Raw genomic sequence first — 20,225 nt, 5'->3', positions numbered from 1 at the left:
TCTGCTTCTTACTTTTCCATGAAATAATATTACCTCCAAGGAATACACAGTATCCAGTAGTAGATCGTCTGTCCATAGGAGATCCTGCCCAATCCGCATCACAATATCCAGAGACATGAAAGCTTCCTCGATCTTCATATAACAACCCTTGCCCGGGAGCCTTTTTTAGGTACCTTAGAATGCGGATGATAGAATTCCAATGGCCAACACATGGAGACTGCATAAACTGACTAACCACTCCAACTGCAAAGGATAGATCTGGCCTTGTAATAGTGAGGTAAATTAGTTTTCCAACCAGCCTCCTGTATCTTTCAGGGTCAGAGAATAATTCACCTTCTTCAGTTGTTAACTTTTGATTTGGGTCCATAGGACTCTCTACTGGTTTACAATCAATCATACCAGTTTCTTGCAAGATATCAAGAGCATACTTCCTTTAAGAGATTACAATGCCATGTTTAGACTGTGCCACTTCAATGCCCAAGAAGTATTTGAGGCTTCCCAAATCCTTGGTTTGAAAATGCCTACACAAGTGCTCCTTTAATTGAGATATGCCAACAATATCATTTCCTGTAATGACTATATCATCAACATATACTATTAGGTAGATACATTTCCCAGGAGAAGTATGCGAGTAAAAGACGGAGTGATCTGCCTCACTGCGTCTCAACCCAAAACTTTGAATAATGGAGCTGAATTTTCCAAACCAGGCACGTGGTGATTGTTTGAGGCCGTATAAAGAGCGATGCAATTTGCACACCATACCAGACTCCCCCTGAGCAACAAATCCAGGGGGTTGCTCCATGTAGACTTCCTCCTCAAGATCACCATGAAGGAAAGCATTCTTGATATCCAATTGATGAAGTGGCCAATGACGAATGGCGGCCATTGCAAAGAAGAGTCGAATAGCAGTCATTTTCGCCACAGGAGAGAAAGTGTCACAATAGTCAAGGCCATAAATCTGAGTGTACCCTTTGGCAACTAATCGGGCTTTGAGCCTATCAACCTGACCGTCAGAGCCAACCTTAACTGCATATACCCATCGACAACCAACTGCCTTCTTGCCCGGTGGGAGGGGCATGAGCTCCCAAGTGTGGTTGTGTTCAAGAGCTTGCATTTCTGCAATCATGGCTTGTCGCCATCCAGGATGATCAAGGGCTTCCTTCACATTTTTGGGAATAGGAACAGAAGACACTGAAGATAAAAAAGAACAATAGAAAGGCGACAATCTATGATAACTAAGAAAATTATAAATAGGATGGGGGTTCCGAGTGGAACGAATACCTTTTCGGAGAGCAATGGGCCAACCAGAATTACCTTCATCAGGAGGCGTGGGAGCAGGAGACGAAGGAGAAGGATCTGAAGTCGAGGAGTCACCAAATTCTTGGATAATTGGGCTATCCGTCAGAGTCCTGTGTGGGAGGTCGGGACTCGGGAAGGTATCAGTAGGTGGGGATAGGGGCTCGGGAGTAGGTGGAGTAGGACTTGGGTTGACAGAGACATCTGAGATAGGGGACTCAACCACAGGAAGAGGGAGGACTTGTTGTATGACATGAGTGTCTTGAACAGAGGAAGAGAAATAAGGGGTTTGTTCAAAGAATGTGACATTGGCAGACATGTAGTATTTCTTGGTTTCAGGAGAGTAACATCGATACCCTTTTTGAAGACGAGAATAGCCCAAGAAGACACATTTGAGAGCACGAGCAGAAAGCTTATCTAGACCTGGAGACAGGTCGTGAACAAAACATACACAACCAAAAACCCGAGGAGGAATGTGAAAAAGAGGGTTATCTGGAAACAAGATGGAGACAGGGACTTTATGATTGAGAGAGGAGGAAGGCATCCGATTAATAAGAAAACATGCAGTTAAGAGGGCATCTCCCCAATGATGGACAGGGATATGAGCACCAAGCAAAAGTGTGCGAGCAGTTTCAACCAAGTATCGATTTTTTCTTTCTGCTATACCGTTTTGCTGTGGTGTGTGTGGACAAGTGGGCTGATGCAAGATACCATGTGAACTTAAAACTGCAGACAAAGCAGATGAGAAGTACTCTTTGGCATTGTCACTTCTTAAGATTTTGATTACTCGACCAAATTAGTTCTTGATTTCGTGTAAAAAAGATGTGAAGATGGATAACAATTCAGAACGATCTTTCATAAGATAAACCCAAGTACATCGTGAAAATTCATCAATGAAAGTAATAAAATACTTAAAACCAAAAGACGAAATACGACTAGGTCCCCAAATATCGGAATGAATGATGGAAAAACTAGAATTACATTGTGAGAGAGACTTTTTAGGAAAAGCAGATCTAACATGTTTGCCTAGTTGACATGATTCACATTCTAAGGTGTGGAGACCACTAAGTTCAGGACACATTTTTTTTAATTTAGACAAATGAGGGTGACCAAGTCGATCATGTAACACTTTAGGACTAGGAGCTGCAACACATGACACTCGTGGACGAGATCCAAAATGATATAAACCGCCGGCTTCATATCCTTCTCTAATCTGTCTCCCCGAACCACGCTCCTGTATAACAAAAGATTTGTGATCAAAGGTTACTGAACAGTTGAACAATTTGGTTAACTGGCTTAAGGAAATTAAATTAAAGGGACAATTAGGGACAAAAAGGACAGATTTTAGAGTGAGGGAGGGAGACAGGATGACTCGACCGACTCCCTTTGAGGAAGTTTTAGAGCCATTGGCAAGGGTTATAAAATGAGGTTTGTCTTGAAATGAAATGGTTGAGAACAAAGAGGTATTACCAGAGATGTGGTCAGAAGCACCGGAATCAATTACCCATGAATGGTGACTGTCAATGGATTGAGAAATGCAAGCTGTTGAAGTACTCGGGGCTTGAGATGATTATGTCAGGCTGCTGGACTTGAGACGTAGGTACTCTTGATACTCGTCCTCAGTGAATTTGGACTCAGTAGTGTCAGCCTGAGAGACATTAGCAGTCTTAGAAGGAAAACCATGTAAGGAGTAACAGTTTTCTTGAGTGTGACCCATCCTCTTGCAATACGTGCATTGAGGACGTCCACGGCCTCCACGTCCACCTCCTCTAGGTCCACGTCCTCCTCTTCCTCGAGTAGCGGCCATAACAGATGAATCTACTCGAGCATGAGATTCTTGAATTTCAAGTGTTGGGACTTTTGGGACACGAATCATACGCTGGATCAGGGTGTCCATGGAAGGGACCTCATGAGAGGTCAACAGTTGATCTCTAATGTGATTGAAGTCTGGATGAATGGCGCGAAGAATCATCACCATATAGTATTTGTCCAGCTTCTTCTTCATTTCATCTGAAGCGTTGACTTCGAGAAACATCCGCAGGTCTTCCACGGCTGATTGTGCTTCATTCATGAAGGAGATCATGTCATGATTGGTCATTTTCAGAGATGCCAACTTGTCCGCCGAATCATATAGGCGTTGGATATCGTTGGCATAGATATTCTGAGTCCTCTTCCAAAACGAGTGACATGTTTTGAATGCCCTAAGAGACATTAACAGTCTCGGCTCCACGGATTGCCACAACAAGGCACACAATTGAAAATCTGCTTGCTTCCACTGTTCGGCTTTTTCTTGAGGCACATGGCTTCCGTCTTTCTCAAGGTGGTCATGATGTCCTTGACCAAGGAACCACATCTCGACAGCAGCGGACCAAGAGAGGTAATTTTGTCCATCTAGCTTCTCGGAAGTAATGGAAGGACTTCCAGAGAATGAAATAACACTTCCAGAGGCCATTTCTGATCAAGGGAACAAAAAACAGAGAGCAGAAACGCAGAAACGCAAAAAATAGTGGAGATTTTTAAACGACCGAGGGAGATGTCCGCAAGGGTGACGTCTGGACCTCACTGAATCGGAGTTTTGAGGGTTGGAACAGCAGCAGAAGACTCCGGCGAGAGCTACGGAGGTGGCGCCGTGAGGTTCCGAGCAACAGAAGGCGGCGCGTGGGCTGCACGCGCCTGTTCGCAGCGGAGAGAGAAGCGGCGCGTGGCGGCGCGTCGACGGGAGGCTGGTTCCGGCACCGGTGGGGTTGGCTGTCGCTCGGAGAGGCGCTCCAGATCCAGTGGTCGCCGGCGAAAACTGAGGTGGTCGGAGACGGCGGCTGGCGGCGAACAGTGGCGGACTGCGGCGGAACAGTGGCAGACAGCGACGGTTTTGTGAACAGTGACAGTGGGTAGCTTTGGATAGTGTTTTATGGCAGTGAACAGCTACAGACGGTGATTAACAGTGACGAATAGCGGCGGACAGCCGCGGACGATGGCAACAAGTGCCAATGGACAGACCAGACGGAAACCAGAGCGGGATCGACCCGCTCTGATACCAAGTTGAGATTAAAACAGACAAAATATGTTTGAGGGCTTGATTTGAATTCCCTCTACTATTCCTGATATTTATATATATGATGAAGGAGATACAAAAAAGGTGAAAAACTAAAGGCTGCAGCTAGGTGCTAGGTTAGAGGTTATCCAACACTCAACCTCCTAGCCTACACATCATGATTGCCTAGATATATTAATTACTCCTACAGGTTTCATAAAAAACTGTTGCAGTATGCAAAAATTAAAAACTATCATAGTCAACCTGTTGATTTTGCATTTCAACGTGTTGATTTCACTTAAATCTGCCTCTGTTTGCAAAATTCATGATATGTCAACCTGTTGTTTCTGTATTTCAACATGTTTATTTCACTTAAACTGCCACTGGATGATGAAAAATTGATCTGCTATGATTTTTGATCTACTGTTTTCATAATTCAGTATGTTGATTTCATTAAAACTGAATCTGGAAAAATAAAGTTCAATTTCACGATTTTCAATCGATTGATTTTCAAAATCAATCAGCTGATTTCACTTAACCAGATTCTGTTTTTTAATCTCTGATACTCTGATGTTGTTTTAGTCGACTGATTCTATTTTCAACCTGTTGATTTCACTTAAACTGTGCTTTTACTCACGAATTGAATTGTTAAGTTGACTCAGTCAAAGCAAGCATCTTTTTGTCAGGTACTATCTGCTCTTAACTGCCCATTTCATCAGCCATGTGTTACTTTTACTGAATTGTTTGACCAAAAAGCATTCTTGTGTACAATTCCAATGTGCATGCAGCTCACATGATCTGAACTGATTGATTCTCTCATAAAAACACATTGAAAACATCATGAATGCACGAGATACTGTTTTGGACTGCATTAAATTGATTTGGGTAACATAAAACGAATTAATTAGAAAAATATGCACCATTTAATCAACTATTTCTGAAAATCAGTTTGTTGAATTATAAATACTGCACTTGTGTTGCTGCATTTGCATCATACATCTCTTAGAAACAGCCATACCAACACTCATCATGCCTCGTCGTTCCCAAAGAGCTACCCAATCTGATGATGAGCACTCCACTCCTCCTACTCCAAGGTCTCCAAATCATGAAAGTCATGGGAGAATTGAAGCATGGTTTGAGGATCATGAGGACAACATTCAAGTGTTCCTCATTGAGATGAACAGGAAGCAGATCAGTATTCATAAGGTGTTGTGCTTCTCATGGCTAAGGACTAAAGGCTTTGAGAGCCTATTCCAACAACTAAAGCATCAAAAGTTGAACTCCTTCCTTGAACTTTCAGGGAAAATATATCCAGACTTGGTGAATGTGTTTTTCACCAACTTAGAGTTAAAAAATGATGTCCTACTGTCCAGCATCAAGGGTGTTCAAATGGAGATCAACAAGAGAGCTTGGAAAGATGTGGTTGGACTCAAACCAAGGGGTGTGCAAGTGAGAAAAGGTGAAACTGGGGTTGTTCCAGAATTCAACAAGATGCAATACTATGGCCAATGCTTGAGGAATCCTATTGCTGAAATCAAACACTTCCATGTTAGTGGTCTCAAGGTGGATCAAAGGTTACTTGGTATGATTGTCACAAAAATCCTTGTTCCACGTGGTAGCAACCATTCAACATTGAATGAGGGAGATTTGATACTCATGTACTACATTCAACACAACATTCAAGTGGATTGGATCTATGTGTTTCGTGATCACATGCTCAAGGCCAAGAGGCTCATGGATTTTAGACTTCCATATGTGGTTTTGGTGTCTAAATTCATTGAATACTTTGGTATTGATGTAGAAGATGAGCTAGAGGAGTCAACTGGACTATTGAACCATACCTCCAACCAAAATCTGCACAAAATAGGCTTTATCAAGGTGGGAAATGGATGGACAACTACTGGAGCTATTGTTGGTGGTGCACATGACCATGAAGCCGGTCCAAGTGGTGCAAATCAAGAGGAAGAGCCAACTGTTGCACCTATGGACTTGATTCCCTACAATCCTCCAGAAGATAGAGGCCCTGTGTACTCACATTTTGAGAGGATGGTGTTGAACCAGCTGCATGAGCTCAATGTGTCTCAACATGAACATCACAACTATTGCAATGAGAGGTTCAATGCATTGGATGGCCAAATCCATGATATCCATGATATGCTCCACTCATTCTAGACCAGAAATGACCCTCAGGATGACTGAGTGTGGTGGTTGTTTAGGATCATGCATTGCATTCTTGTGTTTATGATTTTTCAGTTTGAGTTCTGTCAGTTTCAGTTGGTTGTTTTTCATTTCAGTCGGCTGATTATATCAGCTTTATGCATCTATTTTCTGTTTTCAGTTTCTGTTGGCTGTATTTCCTTCCAGTATTAATCAAATGATATGCAATGCTTGTTATCTTTATGCATTTGTTCTGTTTGATGAATCCAAAGGGGAGAAAAATTGGAAAATTGGAAAGTGGATAATTGATCACATTAAACTAAGCATTAAAAATTGGAATCAATAATCAAATCTGAATTTTAACCCATATTATTGATAGGGGGAGCATGATCATAGTTGTATACTTGTTAGCTTGTGTGTATTGCTGCTGTAAAATGGTTTTTCAGGTTCACAAGCTTCAAGCTAAGGTGTTGCTTCATCAATTGGTTTCCAACAAATGGAAGAAGCATTTTGCAATGGAAGATAGAAGATAGATGGAATAGAGGTTGGCTTCATCAAATCAGGGGGAGATTGTTGACATGAGAAGCCAAGGTGGTTTGCTTCTTGAAGATTTGATGAAGATTGAATGAAGCTCTTTTGAACTATCTTGAAGCCATAAACATTGGAATGAAGTCTACATTGATGAAGGAAAGGAAATTTGATGATATTCATGGTGATCAAGGCTGGAATGTGTGCTCTCCATGTACTTACATCATTAAGAAAGTGTGCTTGTAGTTTGTCATTCATGTTGTAGACCTTAAAGCATTAATTAGATGTAGTTTGGTCTTTGGTGCGTTTTTTAATCTGTTGAATGGTTTTTCAACAGGTTAAAATGTCTCTTTTAATTTGTTGAATGGCTTTTTAACAGGTTAAAAGGTTAGCTGCAGTAGTCTTAAACTGCAACAAATTCAATCAGTTGATTTAGTTTTTAATCGACTGATTTCACTTAAGTTAAGTGAAATCAACCGATTGATTTGAAAATCAACCTGTTGAATTTCGTAACAATTTGACTATAAAAGCTGTGATTTTCGAAAGAGAGGTCGGTTGATCATTTTAGAGCACGAATTGGTTCTAGAAACTTGTGGAAACTCTCTCCTTCGTGATCATAGGTGTTGCAGCTGTTGAGGATTGATCTTGGATCAATTCTTGAAGCTTTTGGCGCGGTTTGAAGCTTGGAGAAAGTGGTTTGTGGTAGGCAAGGTTGTGCTACCACTAAGGTTTGATCTTTCTCAAGCTTTGTGTGTGTGACTGGTGGTTTTCCAGGTCTGCAAGAGGGTTCTTGCTGTGCTGGTGTGATTCTTGTGTGATTCAAGAGTCTTTTGTGGTGTTTTTGCATATTTTGGAAGTGTAAGGGTGGATTCTTTGTAAAACTTTTGAAATAGTGCAAAGTCAAGCTCAGGTTGCCTTGACAAACTGGATGTAGCTCAGGTTTGAGTGAACCAGTATAAAAATTTGTGGTCTCCCTCTCTTCTCTAACCTTTCTCTCTTGCATTTTCATTTTAAAGTTTCAAGAACTTGTGTTTTAATCATCTTTTTCATGTTCTTGCATGTTTTCATAGCATCTGAAGCATTGAGCATGTTTGTATAATCATTTGGAACTGATCTTGATCATTCTTGAGCATTGTTTCTGGTTTAAAATTCAAATTCACATTTCTGCATTTTTCCCAGTATTTCAGTCGACTGGTTTTTAGTTTCAATCGATTGATTATACCAGAACAGAATCTGTTTAGTAAAATCAATTTGTTAACTCTGTTTTTGATCGATTGAAAATGTATAGTTCAGTACTGTTTGCATCCTAACTTGGTGATCTATTTGATTCAATTAAAGGAGGTTTTTAGCTTGTAAAAATAGCCTAAAATTTTAACTAGCCAATTCAACCCCCCCTTCTTGGCTTTTCAACCATTTCAAAACTAACACATATAAAAGAATTCCTCGGCAGCTCCATCTCGGCCGTGGCAGACACATTCTACGACACTTACCCTCTTTGGCACCATAATATCCCTTCGAGCGCCCTTCTCAAAGATAGGAGTACAATTCAGCCATGACTTCAGCAATCGTGACCATCGGAATATTGAGTATTGCGTTCGCACATTCGTTGCAACCCATTCGTATCCCACCTTCGTCGGCCAACTACTCTCTGCCAACTCCTCTAGCGGATCCTCCCTAACTTCAACTGTTCTCTCCATAGGGATCCTCCCCACATTTCCCGGGTTCTCCCTATCACTACTGCCTGACTGACTACTCCCACTTCCCCTTGACCGCTCACTACTCGAACTCGACAAGGAAACCCTATCACTACTACTAGACATACCAGTTCTTTTTTAGGATGACGGTGGAAATAAGTGATGAGTTCAAATTTTTGCCCTCATTTAATATTTAAATTTGGGGATTTAATTGAATTTTCTGTGCTTAAAGATTGATTTAATTAGGATTTGTGATTATTGGATTTATTGAGTAAGTTTGGTAAAAGTGGCGTAAAAATTGATTTTAGTTGCATAAAATATTATTGGATATTCTAACGTTTGTTAATGCAGCTGGAATTTATTTTTGGTCAATTAATAGTGTGATTTTAAAATATTCAAAGTTACAAAATAAGTCCAAAATCAAGAAATTCTGAAAAAGAATAAATCAGGAGCTAAATGCACCCCCAGATTGCACCCCCAGTTTTCACTAAGTTGCACCCCTCCTACCACTTAAACTCCACTCAACCAGATCATGCCATGTGGCAATCCCCACCTTTTAATATTAGCCAACCAGAACAAGACACGTGTCATAATCCTCCACTCACCAAATTGACCACTCAGATCTTGCCACGTCATCATCTCCTCCATCTCACACATGAAACCCTAACCCTAGTTTCCCTTCCACCCTCCACGGCAGCCGCCGCCGCCATCTCCGTCAGCCACCATGGAAGCTTTCTTTCCGACCACCGCGACACCGCCAGCGCGAGCAGCACGCATCTTCTTCACTCGCCCCGCGCCACCGCACCTACAACCACCGCGCCCACCGGAGCAGCCGCCATTGCCGTCAGCCGCGCAGCCAAGGGAGGAAGGAGGAAGGAGCAGAAACCCTAATTCTGGAGAGAGAGTACTCTGCGCCACGTGTCAGCATCTGATAGGACAGTCAAACTGGTCAACTGGTCAAAGTATGCAGTCAACTCTGGTCAAAACTGCAAATATGGCTAAATGAGAGGGGCAGAATTGGAAATTGGACAGGAATTAAGTTGCTAATTAATTAAATAAAAATAAAAGATTTTAGCAACTGACAGATAAAGCCCAAAGTCCAATGGAAGCCTATATAAAGAGACTTAAGGGAGCAGAAAGGGGGACTGACAATTTACAGCTTACAGCTTAGACACTTAGAACTCTCTGGTTTTGGCAGATACCATCTCCACCACATCTCTCATTCTTTCTTTTATTTTCTTTCCTTCATATCATCATGTATTCCATCAAAGCCATGGAGGGCTAAGCTTTTAGGGTTGATTCCACTGTAATTTCTTAACTGGATTCTGAGGTTAGATGAATTTATATGTTTTGTTATTTTGATTATTGTTGTGGTTTTTGTTTATCTATGTCCTTTGCTTCTTAATCGAATAGAAAATAATGATTTTAAATCTACATGCATGCTAATCATATGAGTTAAAAGGTTTTTAAATTAAATTGAGACTTTACTTTGATTTTGTTTAGAAACTTTCATTTGATTAAATAAGTTTTTGCCAATAATTGAGACTTTAATTTGATTAGAGGTAATTACTTTAACTAAAATTAGTCAAGACTTTACTTTGATTAATTAAGTTTTCTATTTGGTAAAGAAACAAAGGAATAGACATGATTAGGCATAGTAAAATTAATTGAGACTGTACTTTGATTAAATTTACTATGGACAATCTAAACAATTCTCACTTTTAATTGAGACTGTACTTTGATTAAAAGTGAGGATGCCAACAAATGAATTGAGTCTTTACATTGATTTATTTGTAAATCAACAACAATAATTAATTTAACAATAATCTCTAGATAACCAATGAAGAATCTTATTTAGAAAAAGCAGTGGAATTGACCTATTTACTATTACTGTGTTTACAATCTTTCGTGTCATTTTCTTTGCATATCAAAACCCCTCTATTTTTGTAGTTGCTAGTTTTAATTGCATTTTTGAGAATCAAATATTTGAGATCAATTCCGTATTCGTTGTGAGACGACTCAAGGTTATCTTAACCCTAACTATTTTCTTCACTACAAACTGGCAATACTGAAGTTGCTAAAGTAGTGGTAATTTGATCGCCTAACGACAGCGATATCAATAAGGAAGATATCAGACTACTCTAACGCACACAAATAATTGATCTCAGATTTCTTACAAATGAAGCAACATGAGTACACTTTCAACAACACCCTCATTTATAAACATGATTCCCAAACGGTACAACTTCTTCCTGCCAAAAGTCATAAGCCATACAAAGCATCACAACGCACACCAAGGGTCACCAACCTTAAAATGACGGCGCAAAACCCCTTTGAATAGACCTCTGACATCTGCCACCCCTCCACCTACCACAAACCTATTCAGATTCAAAGCCTTAACACTGTTGATCACACTTAAAGGCTGGGGAACTGGTGTACTACACCTAGCCGGCCTAACAAAAAACACACCAATACTTCTCATCCTTTGCCGATATAGATACACCGGCAAAGATTGGGGGACTGGTGTACTACACCTAGGCAACTTAGCCTGACTATAGCCATAAAATCCGTTTACATAACTCCCAAGAACGCAAATAATCACCATAAATATGCTGAGCGAATAAGAGTAACCGGCCTAAGCCGCTAAAGAGCAACCGGCCTAAGCCACTAACTTAAGAAAATTAAGCGAGAACTTGACAAATTCAGAGCATCACCAGCAAAACCCCTAGGGCCCACGATAATCGAACTAAGGGGCCTGGGCTAAGGCCTAGGCCTACCTACGGCCCAAACAAGGGCCCAACCTATGACGTGGCCAGACATAATTAATAATCTATAAATATGCATGGACCCCAGCAATTAAAGGTACGCATTCATTAATCCCTTAATCACAAGATTTGACTTTTTGAGAGTTCTTTGCTGACTTGAGCGTCGGAGTCTTCTCCGCAGGTAACCCCTCTCAGGTCCAAACCGAGATACCAACAAATAGTATATGCCAGCCGGAAGGAAGCCTACTAAGGAGATTGCTGATTGAGGTAAGGTAACGTTTATGTCTTACATCTCTTATTTATTCTCCGCAGGAACAGTTTACTTTAATATATTTTTTTAAAAAAAACTTGTTTTCATTCTAATTAATAATTTACAAATAATTTTTATATCAATTTGTTTTTAAAAAAATTATTTTAATTTTTTTAAATTAAATAAAAAAATTATTATATCAATCTTTTATCGACTATCCATTCACTTTTCATTCTTTTCCCATCAATCTAAATAACCTCACTTTTCACGAGTCTTAAAACTTAACCAATAATTTTATGAAAACAAAAATAATACATTCAAAATTTATATTTTAATATTTGTCATGGATAAAACAAAAATAAACAATTATATCATTAGCATCATGCTTAGAATAAGTGAAAAAATTAAGTTTGTGTTGTTTTTATCTTCATAACTTCTTTTTTATCACTTTTAATAAATGAATCTATTATTTTATTCTTCATAAATATACTTATTTGAAAGTAACTTCAATAATAAAAAATAAACTTGAGAATCTAATAGTGAGGAACGTAATTATTAAAAAAAATCTATGATAATCAAGTCATATTAAAAATAGGTCATGAAAAAACATAATAGTTAACCTTTTCTTTTATGTTCTTAAAACTTACTATACAAAGGACTCTTGAGATAAAAAAAAAACGAAACTAATATATCAGTATCAAATGGAATAAAAAAAAGTTATATTTTTTTTGTTATCCAAAATGGAACATAAAATGCAAGAAATGAGAGCAAAAATAACCAATTTGTCTTTTAACTTCATTTCTTTTCAACAAAAAGGGAATGTAAATCAAGAGGTAAGGAGAGAAAAAAAAAGGAAAAAAATCTTAATAATTTTTTTATTCTGTATTACATTTAATTTTATATTTTACTATATATTAATATTAACATTAAATGACGTGTTATTTTGTAAAAAAATACTTAAAACTTACCTTGTTATGAATTAATGATCATCCATAGATTTAATACAATTACTCATTACTAATATCACTACAAAATTTTGTAGTTTAGACCACACTAAATTAGACAACAGCTAAATAAATGTGACCTAAACATATAATAAACAACATTTTTATAAATGTTATATAAATATCATGAAAACCCATGATTATATAATTATTGCTTTAAACTATATGGGCAAAACCAGTAAAAATATGGTATAAAAATATAGGTGAGGTCTAAAATCAACCTGAAAAAATATTGTCCATTGTGAAGATTTTAAGCAATTATTTTAAAAGTATTATCGTACTAAAAATCGTTGGATATTACCTATAGCTATATTCACCTTTACCACGCCTAAAAAATTGTGGTCTAATCTTTAGACCACCATTTTTATAGTTTAAATCACAATTTTATGCAGTTGTTCTAAGTGATTTTTGTTGTAGTGTATGATTGATTGATTTGCTTCAATTACTCGTATGTATCTCTTAGTGAGATTTAAATATTTGTATTAACTATTTTATTTATTTGTATCTTTTATGAGTTACATCTTATATTTATAAATAGGATTCTTTCTATTAGTAGTAAGACACAAACCAAAGTTGTTCCACATCCTTTCTTATTTTCTGAGTTATATCTTGTATTTATAAATAAGATTCTTCCTATTAGTAATAAGACACACACAAAAGTTGTTCCAAATCATTCTCTCTATTATTAGCTTTTATTTTATAACAAATTATCAACACGATGCTCTAACCAACTGAGCACTAGTGAGAGTATTTTATGTTATAAGAATTATTTAACTTTATTAATTTTTCATCTCTGTCTTATTATTATTATTATTTTCTTATGATGATGATGATGATGATTATTATTATTATTATTATTTATATTTGATTATTTTTTTCTAACATTTAATATTGTTATTTGAATTTTATAGTTTCATACATGAAATATTATCATTATTATTATTATTATATGTGCTAGTTTTAAACATGTCAAATCTTGTAAAATTTGAATTTTGCCCTTTAATGATGTCACTAAAGAAATAATAAAGCATCTGAGCAACTAATTTGCTCCTGTAACAACATAATCACAAAATCATGAAAAAGGGATTTCACAAATAGTTCTGCTTCATTCCCAAAAATAAATGCAACAAGATCGGACTCATATTTTCATCGTCATGGTCATGGCCTTGGTCCTCGTAATGGTCATACTAGTGATTATGATTGTGGACATGGTAATAAAGAAAAGTTCAAAGAGATATTTTATCATCAAAAATAGAACAATAATACAAAAATGGTGAAAATAATGTTAAATAAGATGAAAATATAAATTATCATTGGAGTGGTAAAGGTCATTTAAGTTATATTTGTCGTACACTAAAGCATCTTAAGAAATAACGAAAATAACATAGAAACACATTTTGCTTATTATGACAATGATTTTGATTATGACCAAAAGGATGCCACTTAATATTGTTGTTTTCTTTGCTAAACTAGATGGAAACATTGATCACCTCAATTGGTGATGAGAGTGTTAAGAAATATATTCTTTTTATATATAAAACGGCAAAAGAAGTCTATGTGATGAAGTTTTTAATTTATTTTTATTATAATTTAATTTATGGTGGATTTTCTATGGTTGAAAAATAAATGATTAGCCAAAATGAAAAAATGTAATAATAAAAGCATAATTAGATTTTTATTATAATTTAATTTATGGTGGATTTTCTATGGTCGACAAATAAATGATTGGCCAAACGAATGGTTTGGTTTTTGAACTTGTAGTTTACACACCTGAGGGTGTAAAACCAGTTGGATGAAATATTTAGACACAAAGCATGGTTAGTTTTTCAAGGTTTTTGCACAAAAACCTCGTATTGGTTTGTGAAGAGACACATTCACTAGTATTGGATGCAATAACATTTCAATATTTGATTCTAGTTGCACAAGAAGGTTTGTATTTACATCTAGGGGATAATGTTACAGTCTATTTATTCAATTATCTTGAGAATGATATTTATATGAAAAATCCCTGAAGGATGTCATTTTCCCAACATGGAAAGTTCTAAAGAGGATTATTCAATAAAATTGAATAAGTCCCTTTATTTTAAAACAATTAGAACATATGTGGTATAATGGTCTTAGTGAGTACTTGTTAAATGAAGGGTATAAAAATGATCCTATTTGTCCTTGTATTATGAAAATATTAGAAAATGAATTTTCCATAATTGTTATTTATATAGATGACATAAATATCGTTAGAATTCCTAATGAGCTCACAAAGGCAATTAATTGCTTTTAAAAAATATTGAGATGAAGATCTTGGAAGGTAATGTTTTGTTGGAGATTAGAAATTGAGTATTTTTTGTTTGTATCAAACAAAAAATAATTTAATGAACAAAAAAAAAAACTAACAAAAATCTAAAATACATCAAACCTAAATCCAAATTTTCAAAAATTTCTCCTCACCCGCTACGAATTAATAACAATGAAACAAAGGAGATGAAAATTCACATTATTGAAGAAGAACAAAACAACTATGTGAATGGTGCGATGCGATGAAATAAGGTTGGAAGAAGGAAAGAAAAATATTTGGAGAGGGTACAAGAGAAGGCAAAGAGGTTCTGCACTTAACCTAAGCTTTCTTTCAAATGAATCACTTCACACTTTTGATTCATCTATTTCCCGTGCATTTGCATTAAAGAAAATAAAAATACAAAATGAATTATCATATGACATAACACGACAGGTAATAAGAGAAGTAGTAAGAAAATGATTGTTAACATATCATTTTTCTTTTTTTTTTCTTTTTAATCTATACTATGATGCTTGTGATTAAGTATTTAAAAAAAGAAAATCCCATTGCAATGTGGTCTTAGAGAAAATAATGCTTTATTGTTCATTTGCATGATTCCCAAAAGGTTTAAAATGCACTAAGTTAACAAAGTTAAAAATAAACAAAAACAAATAAAATATAACCTATATTTTATAGCAAACCAAAATAATTAATTTAAACTTGAAATCAAACTTCAAAAAATAGAGTGCAAAAATGCACTTTTGTCTTCATTGATGACATTAGCACAAATAAACTAAAATATTTAAGCACAACAATTTGCAAAGACAAATTCATGGTGGTGTTTTAAGTAGGAAGTGGGTGGAATAAAAAAAGAGTGAAAAAGCAAGGAAGATCTTGAACCTCTCCTGAACGATAAGAGAAATCCAAAATCCTCTCACCACACCCAATCGTTCCTTTGTACTTCACGTCCACATCTTTCGTCTCTCTCCCTTCGCCAAATACTATATCACCAAACCTCTTCATTCGCACTCGTTTTTCCTCAAACTCACTCAAATCAAACACTCTCTTTCTCTCCCTCTGCAATGGCCTCAGCCGCAGCCCCCACCACTTTCTCTCTGCTCCACTCCGCCGCCTCCGCCTCCTCTTCCTCGCGCGTGCAGCTCTCCTCCTCCCTCCGCGTCCGCCCGCTCACGCGCCACCTGGGGTTCAGGGCGGCCGACCCGCTGCTGGCGGCGAATGTGGCGGCGCGGGTGGCGGCGGTGAGGGTTGGGAAGGGCAGGAGAGGGGTGGTTTCGATGGCGAAGAAGAGCGTGGGCGACCTGACTGCTGCGGACTTGAAAGGAAAGAAGGTGTTCGTGAGGGCAGACCTCAACGTCCCGCTCGACGACAACCAGAACATCACTGACGACACCAGAATCCGCGCCGCCATTCCCACCATCAAATACCTCGTCGAAAACGGCGCCAAAGTCATCCTCTCTAGCCACTTGGTTTGTCTTCTCTCTTTCCTACGTTCACTTCGGGCATGGCTTGTATTCTTATTTTACTCATCTGACTTTATTCTCCTATAGTGAGAAGTTATCAGAATTGAATGATTATCGGAAAATTTTTGCTCATTTTTTTACTTTTGCCGTGTTATTCAGTTAGAATTAGAGAATTCGAGTTCCATCTAGATCGGGGTGACAAGGGTATTGTGCTACTCTTTTCGTGAAGTTCTAGCAATACAGTACGGAAGCTACTTCTATGTAACCAAAATTTTTAATAACTAAAGTAGCATCTCGGACCATGTTGTATATTTGCTCCCAGGTTTTAAAAAGCAGTATGCAATTTCGGTCTCCTTAAGGTTTTTTGGTGTCTCCGTGTCCTTGATTGCAGCTGCATTTGGGATGAGTGCATGAATGAAGGATAGAAATAGAAGACTTTAGACTGGAATAATAATTTTGTGTTTTGTATTCGTTTTTACATTTTTGGAATTAGAGACTTTCTACCGGCATTACTTATTGGATGACTCTAAGTAGTGGATGAACTGAGTAGTCTTGGTTCATAGTATAAATAGGTTTATGGTAACTTTTGTAATAGTTTAGACTCATATTGAATTGAAGCTTATGTTCAGTGAGTTCTTATGTTTGAATTGTTAATTCAAGCATTTGTGATTGTAACATGTTTATCTTTCGATCTCCTCTCGCATTTTCTATTTTTTAAATAATTGTTTACAAATTGTTGGAAACGGTCCATTTTTCATAATCTTTGATGAGGCATTCATCAAGTTGTCTCCAATTTCCAACTATATCAATAATTGTGAGGGAATTGTCACTGCAAGTTATAGCCTTGTTGTGCTCATCTTTGAGGGAATTTAAGTGATTTATTTACTTCAAAGAGCTTTTTGTTTCTGAATTTTTTACTAAAATCAGTTTTTAAGCAACTCGGTATGTAGATTAAAGTTGGATTCGTGGATTTTTTAATTATTGCCAACTATGGTGTATTTGCCTTGTCATATTTAATAATTTTGAAGTTTAATTATATGCTTTGAGTTTTGGATCTGTGCTTATGAATGTTGTTATTTTCTTAAAAAATATTAGGAGAGAAAGGCTGCTTCAATTAGTAGAATAATCCAAATTCTTGTCTCAGATGTGAAATTTGTTGTCAGAATAAATGTCGGGATTGTTTGAAAATTCGATTTTGTTATAGTTTTGTAATGAAGATGTAGGCTGTCTTGATGCAAGTATAAGAGTACATTTGTGCGTACTATTATGGTTGAACTTGTAAGTTGAATTGTTGCAATTTTTTATGTAATTTTCAGGGGCGACCGAAGGGTGTCACTCCCAAATACAGCTTGGCACCTCTTGTACCCCGGATTTCTGAACTCCTTGGTTTCCCGGTATGTTTATGTATTGATCATTGTGGATTATGTATTAAGAGATCTTTTGAGTGTTGTAATTTTCCTGGTGATTATGAAAATGTTTTTTACTTGTGTTTTTTATTTGGATAATTTGCAGATTGTCAAGGCTGATGATAGTATTGGTCCAGAAGTGGAAAAGTTGGTGGCTTCTCTTCCAGAAGGAGGTGTTCTTCTTCTAGAAAATGTGAGGTTTTACAAGGAGGAAGAAAAGAATGATCCTGAGCATGCAAAAAAGCTTGCCTCTCTAGCAGATCTGTTTGTGAATGATGCTTTTGGTACTGCTCATAGGGCACATGCATCAACAGAGGGGGTTACTAAATACTTGAAGCCATCTGTTGCTGGTTATCTTTTGCAAAAGGTGTGTTTATCACTTCGCCTTTAGCTAACTCAAATTCTGCAAAACTAAAGCTCCTGAAAGTCTCAATGCCACATTACCACCATTTTCATTGTGAATGATCTTATAGAATTAATAAGTTTTATCACTTTATGTAAAATGAAACTTTATCTAAAATGTCAATTAGTCTACTAGGAAAAGATTTTGTTGATTTTTTTTTTTTTAATTTGTATGTATATTTGATCAAAACATGTAATAACTATTTTCACGTTCATTGTTCATTTTTTAGGAACTTGATTACCTTGTTGGGGCAGTATCAAGCCCAAAAAGACCATTTGCTGCCATTGTTGGTGGTTCCAAGGTGTCATCTAAAATTGGAGTGATTGAGTCACTTTTAGAAAAGGTTGACATCCTTCTTCTTGGTGGAGGAATGATCTTCACATTTTACAAGGCACAAGGTCTTTCAGTGGGTTCTTCCCTTGTAGAGGAAGATAAATTGGATCTTGCTACATCACTACTTGCAAAAGCCAAGGAAAAGGGGGTGTCTCTCTTGTTACCAAGTGATGTGGTGATTGCAGACAAATTTGCTCCCGATGCAAACAGCAAGGTTTGTTTTCTGGTTTCTAAGCTTCTTTAGCTAAAGATATGGGTCAAAGTAAGTTAAATCACATAAAATATTAATAATATTGCAAACACTTGTAATATTATTCTTTATTCAATCTGAATCATTTGCAACTAGCACTTAAATTCTTCGTTAACCTTTTAGGTCGTGCCAGCATCTGCCATCCCTGATGGCTGGATGGGATTGGATATTGGTCCAGATTCTGTTAAATCATTCAGTGAAGCATTGGGTACAACCAAAACCATCATATGGAATGGACCAATGGGAGTGTTTGAATTTGACAAGTTTGCTGTTGGGACAGAGGTATGCGAGAACACACTCATAACGAGCTCTGTTCAAAATAAATTTTAAAGCAAGCATGTTTGCTGTAAATATAAACAATGTCCATTCAAATTGATGCGTATACTCTCAGTAATACACAGTAGGAGTTAGTTTTCGTGATGTGACTTGTACATCTCCGTAAACTATATGCTTTTCATTTATGAAAATAATGTGTTCGATTAGGAGTGATTCAAATGTCGGTTTACAGAATAATTTATTCTGTTTGGCTAATAAATGTGTGCACTGTACATAATTTACATTTTGTACCCTTCTTTCAGGCTATTGCCAAGAAGCTAGCTGACCTCAGTCAACAGGGGGTCACCACGATTATTGGAGGAGGAGATTCTGTTGCAGCTGTAGAGAAAGTTGGAGTTGCCAATGTCATGAGCCACATATCTACTGGTGGTGGTGCCAGTTTGGAGTTATTGGAAGGCAAAGAGCTTCCTGGAGTCCTTGCTCTTGATGAAGCCACACCAGTCCCTGTCTAAGACAATTTTCAGCTTGGAAAATTTTCCCATCCTGAGTTGTCAGTCTTGTGAAAGAGCATGTGTTTTAGGACCCATCCGAGTCTGTTAGTGTAAATTTAATCATGCTTGAGTTATTGACTTCACTCATAAATTGCGTGTAACTGTAAACACTGGCTGAGAGCCATAAATTCAAATAAATCCTTGAGTTGCTGCCAGAAGCATTTTGCGCTTGATTTGTCTCCTGAGTAGCGCCATTTAGTCCCGGGTACACGGTGTAACAAGTCTTAAACAATTACGAGGATTATTGTAGGAACAGAAGATGAAAGGTATGGTGCAAAATTTGCTCAGTGTAATCTAATTTAAATTCAAATAAATCTATTGGTTGCTGCCACAAGCACTTTGCACTTTGTTTTTATCTTCTGTCTTACAGCAAAATCCTTGAACACGAACCAAGTTTATGTTGGCATTGTATGCACGTCTTTATTTTATCTTCCAGGGGCGAAACTGTTTGCACTCAATGACGTGATCTATCAACAGAGATTGCAACCAATGATTCTTGTGAATTTAGACCTTTTAGCCAATGTTTAT

General features: G+C 37.1%; 1 protein-coding gene across 1 annotated transcript; it reads left to right on the top strand.

Annotated features, from left to right (window-relative positions):
- The first annotated feature begins 15,906 nt into the window (after positions 1-15,906).
- LOC114185042 (phosphoglycerate kinase, chloroplastic-like) lies at positions 15,907-19,868 on the top strand. Its single transcript, XM_028072537.1, has 6 exons — positions 15,907-16,484; positions 17,795-17,872; positions 17,991-18,251; positions 18,517-18,834; positions 18,994-19,152; positions 19,449-19,868. Exons 1-6 carry the CDS (start codon positions 16,080-16,082, stop codon positions 19,656-19,658), a joined length of 1,431 nt encoding a protein of 476 aa, XP_027928338.1. The 5' UTR covers positions 15,907-16,079; the 3' UTR covers positions 19,659-19,868.
- Positions 19,869-20,225: the final 357 nt, after the last annotated feature.

Source organism: Vigna unguiculata, chromosome 1 (assembly GCF_004118075.2).
Source record: "Vigna unguiculata cultivar IT97K-499-35 chromosome 1, ASM411807v1, whole genome shotgun sequence".
In the NCBI taxonomy this organism is placed as follows: domain Eukaryota; kingdom Viridiplantae; phylum Streptophyta; class Magnoliopsida; order Fabales; family Fabaceae; genus Vigna; species Vigna unguiculata.
Note: the sequence above shows the minus strand (reverse complement) of the source record. Positions and strands in the feature narration are given on the sequence as shown.

Coding starts and splice junctions, on each gene's coding strand:
- LOC114185042 (XM_028072537.1), top strand. CDS start 16,080: ATGGCCTCAGCCGCAGCCCCCACCACTTTCTCTCTGCTCCACTCCGCC. Junction 18,252..18,516: donor CTGGTTATCTTTTGCAAAAG/GTGTGTTTATCA, acceptor TTCATTTTTTAG/GAACTTGATTACCTTGTTGG. Junction 18,835..18,993: donor CTCCCGATGCAAACAGCAAG/GTTTGTTTTCTG, acceptor TTAACCTTTTAG/GTCGTGCCAGCATCTGCCAT.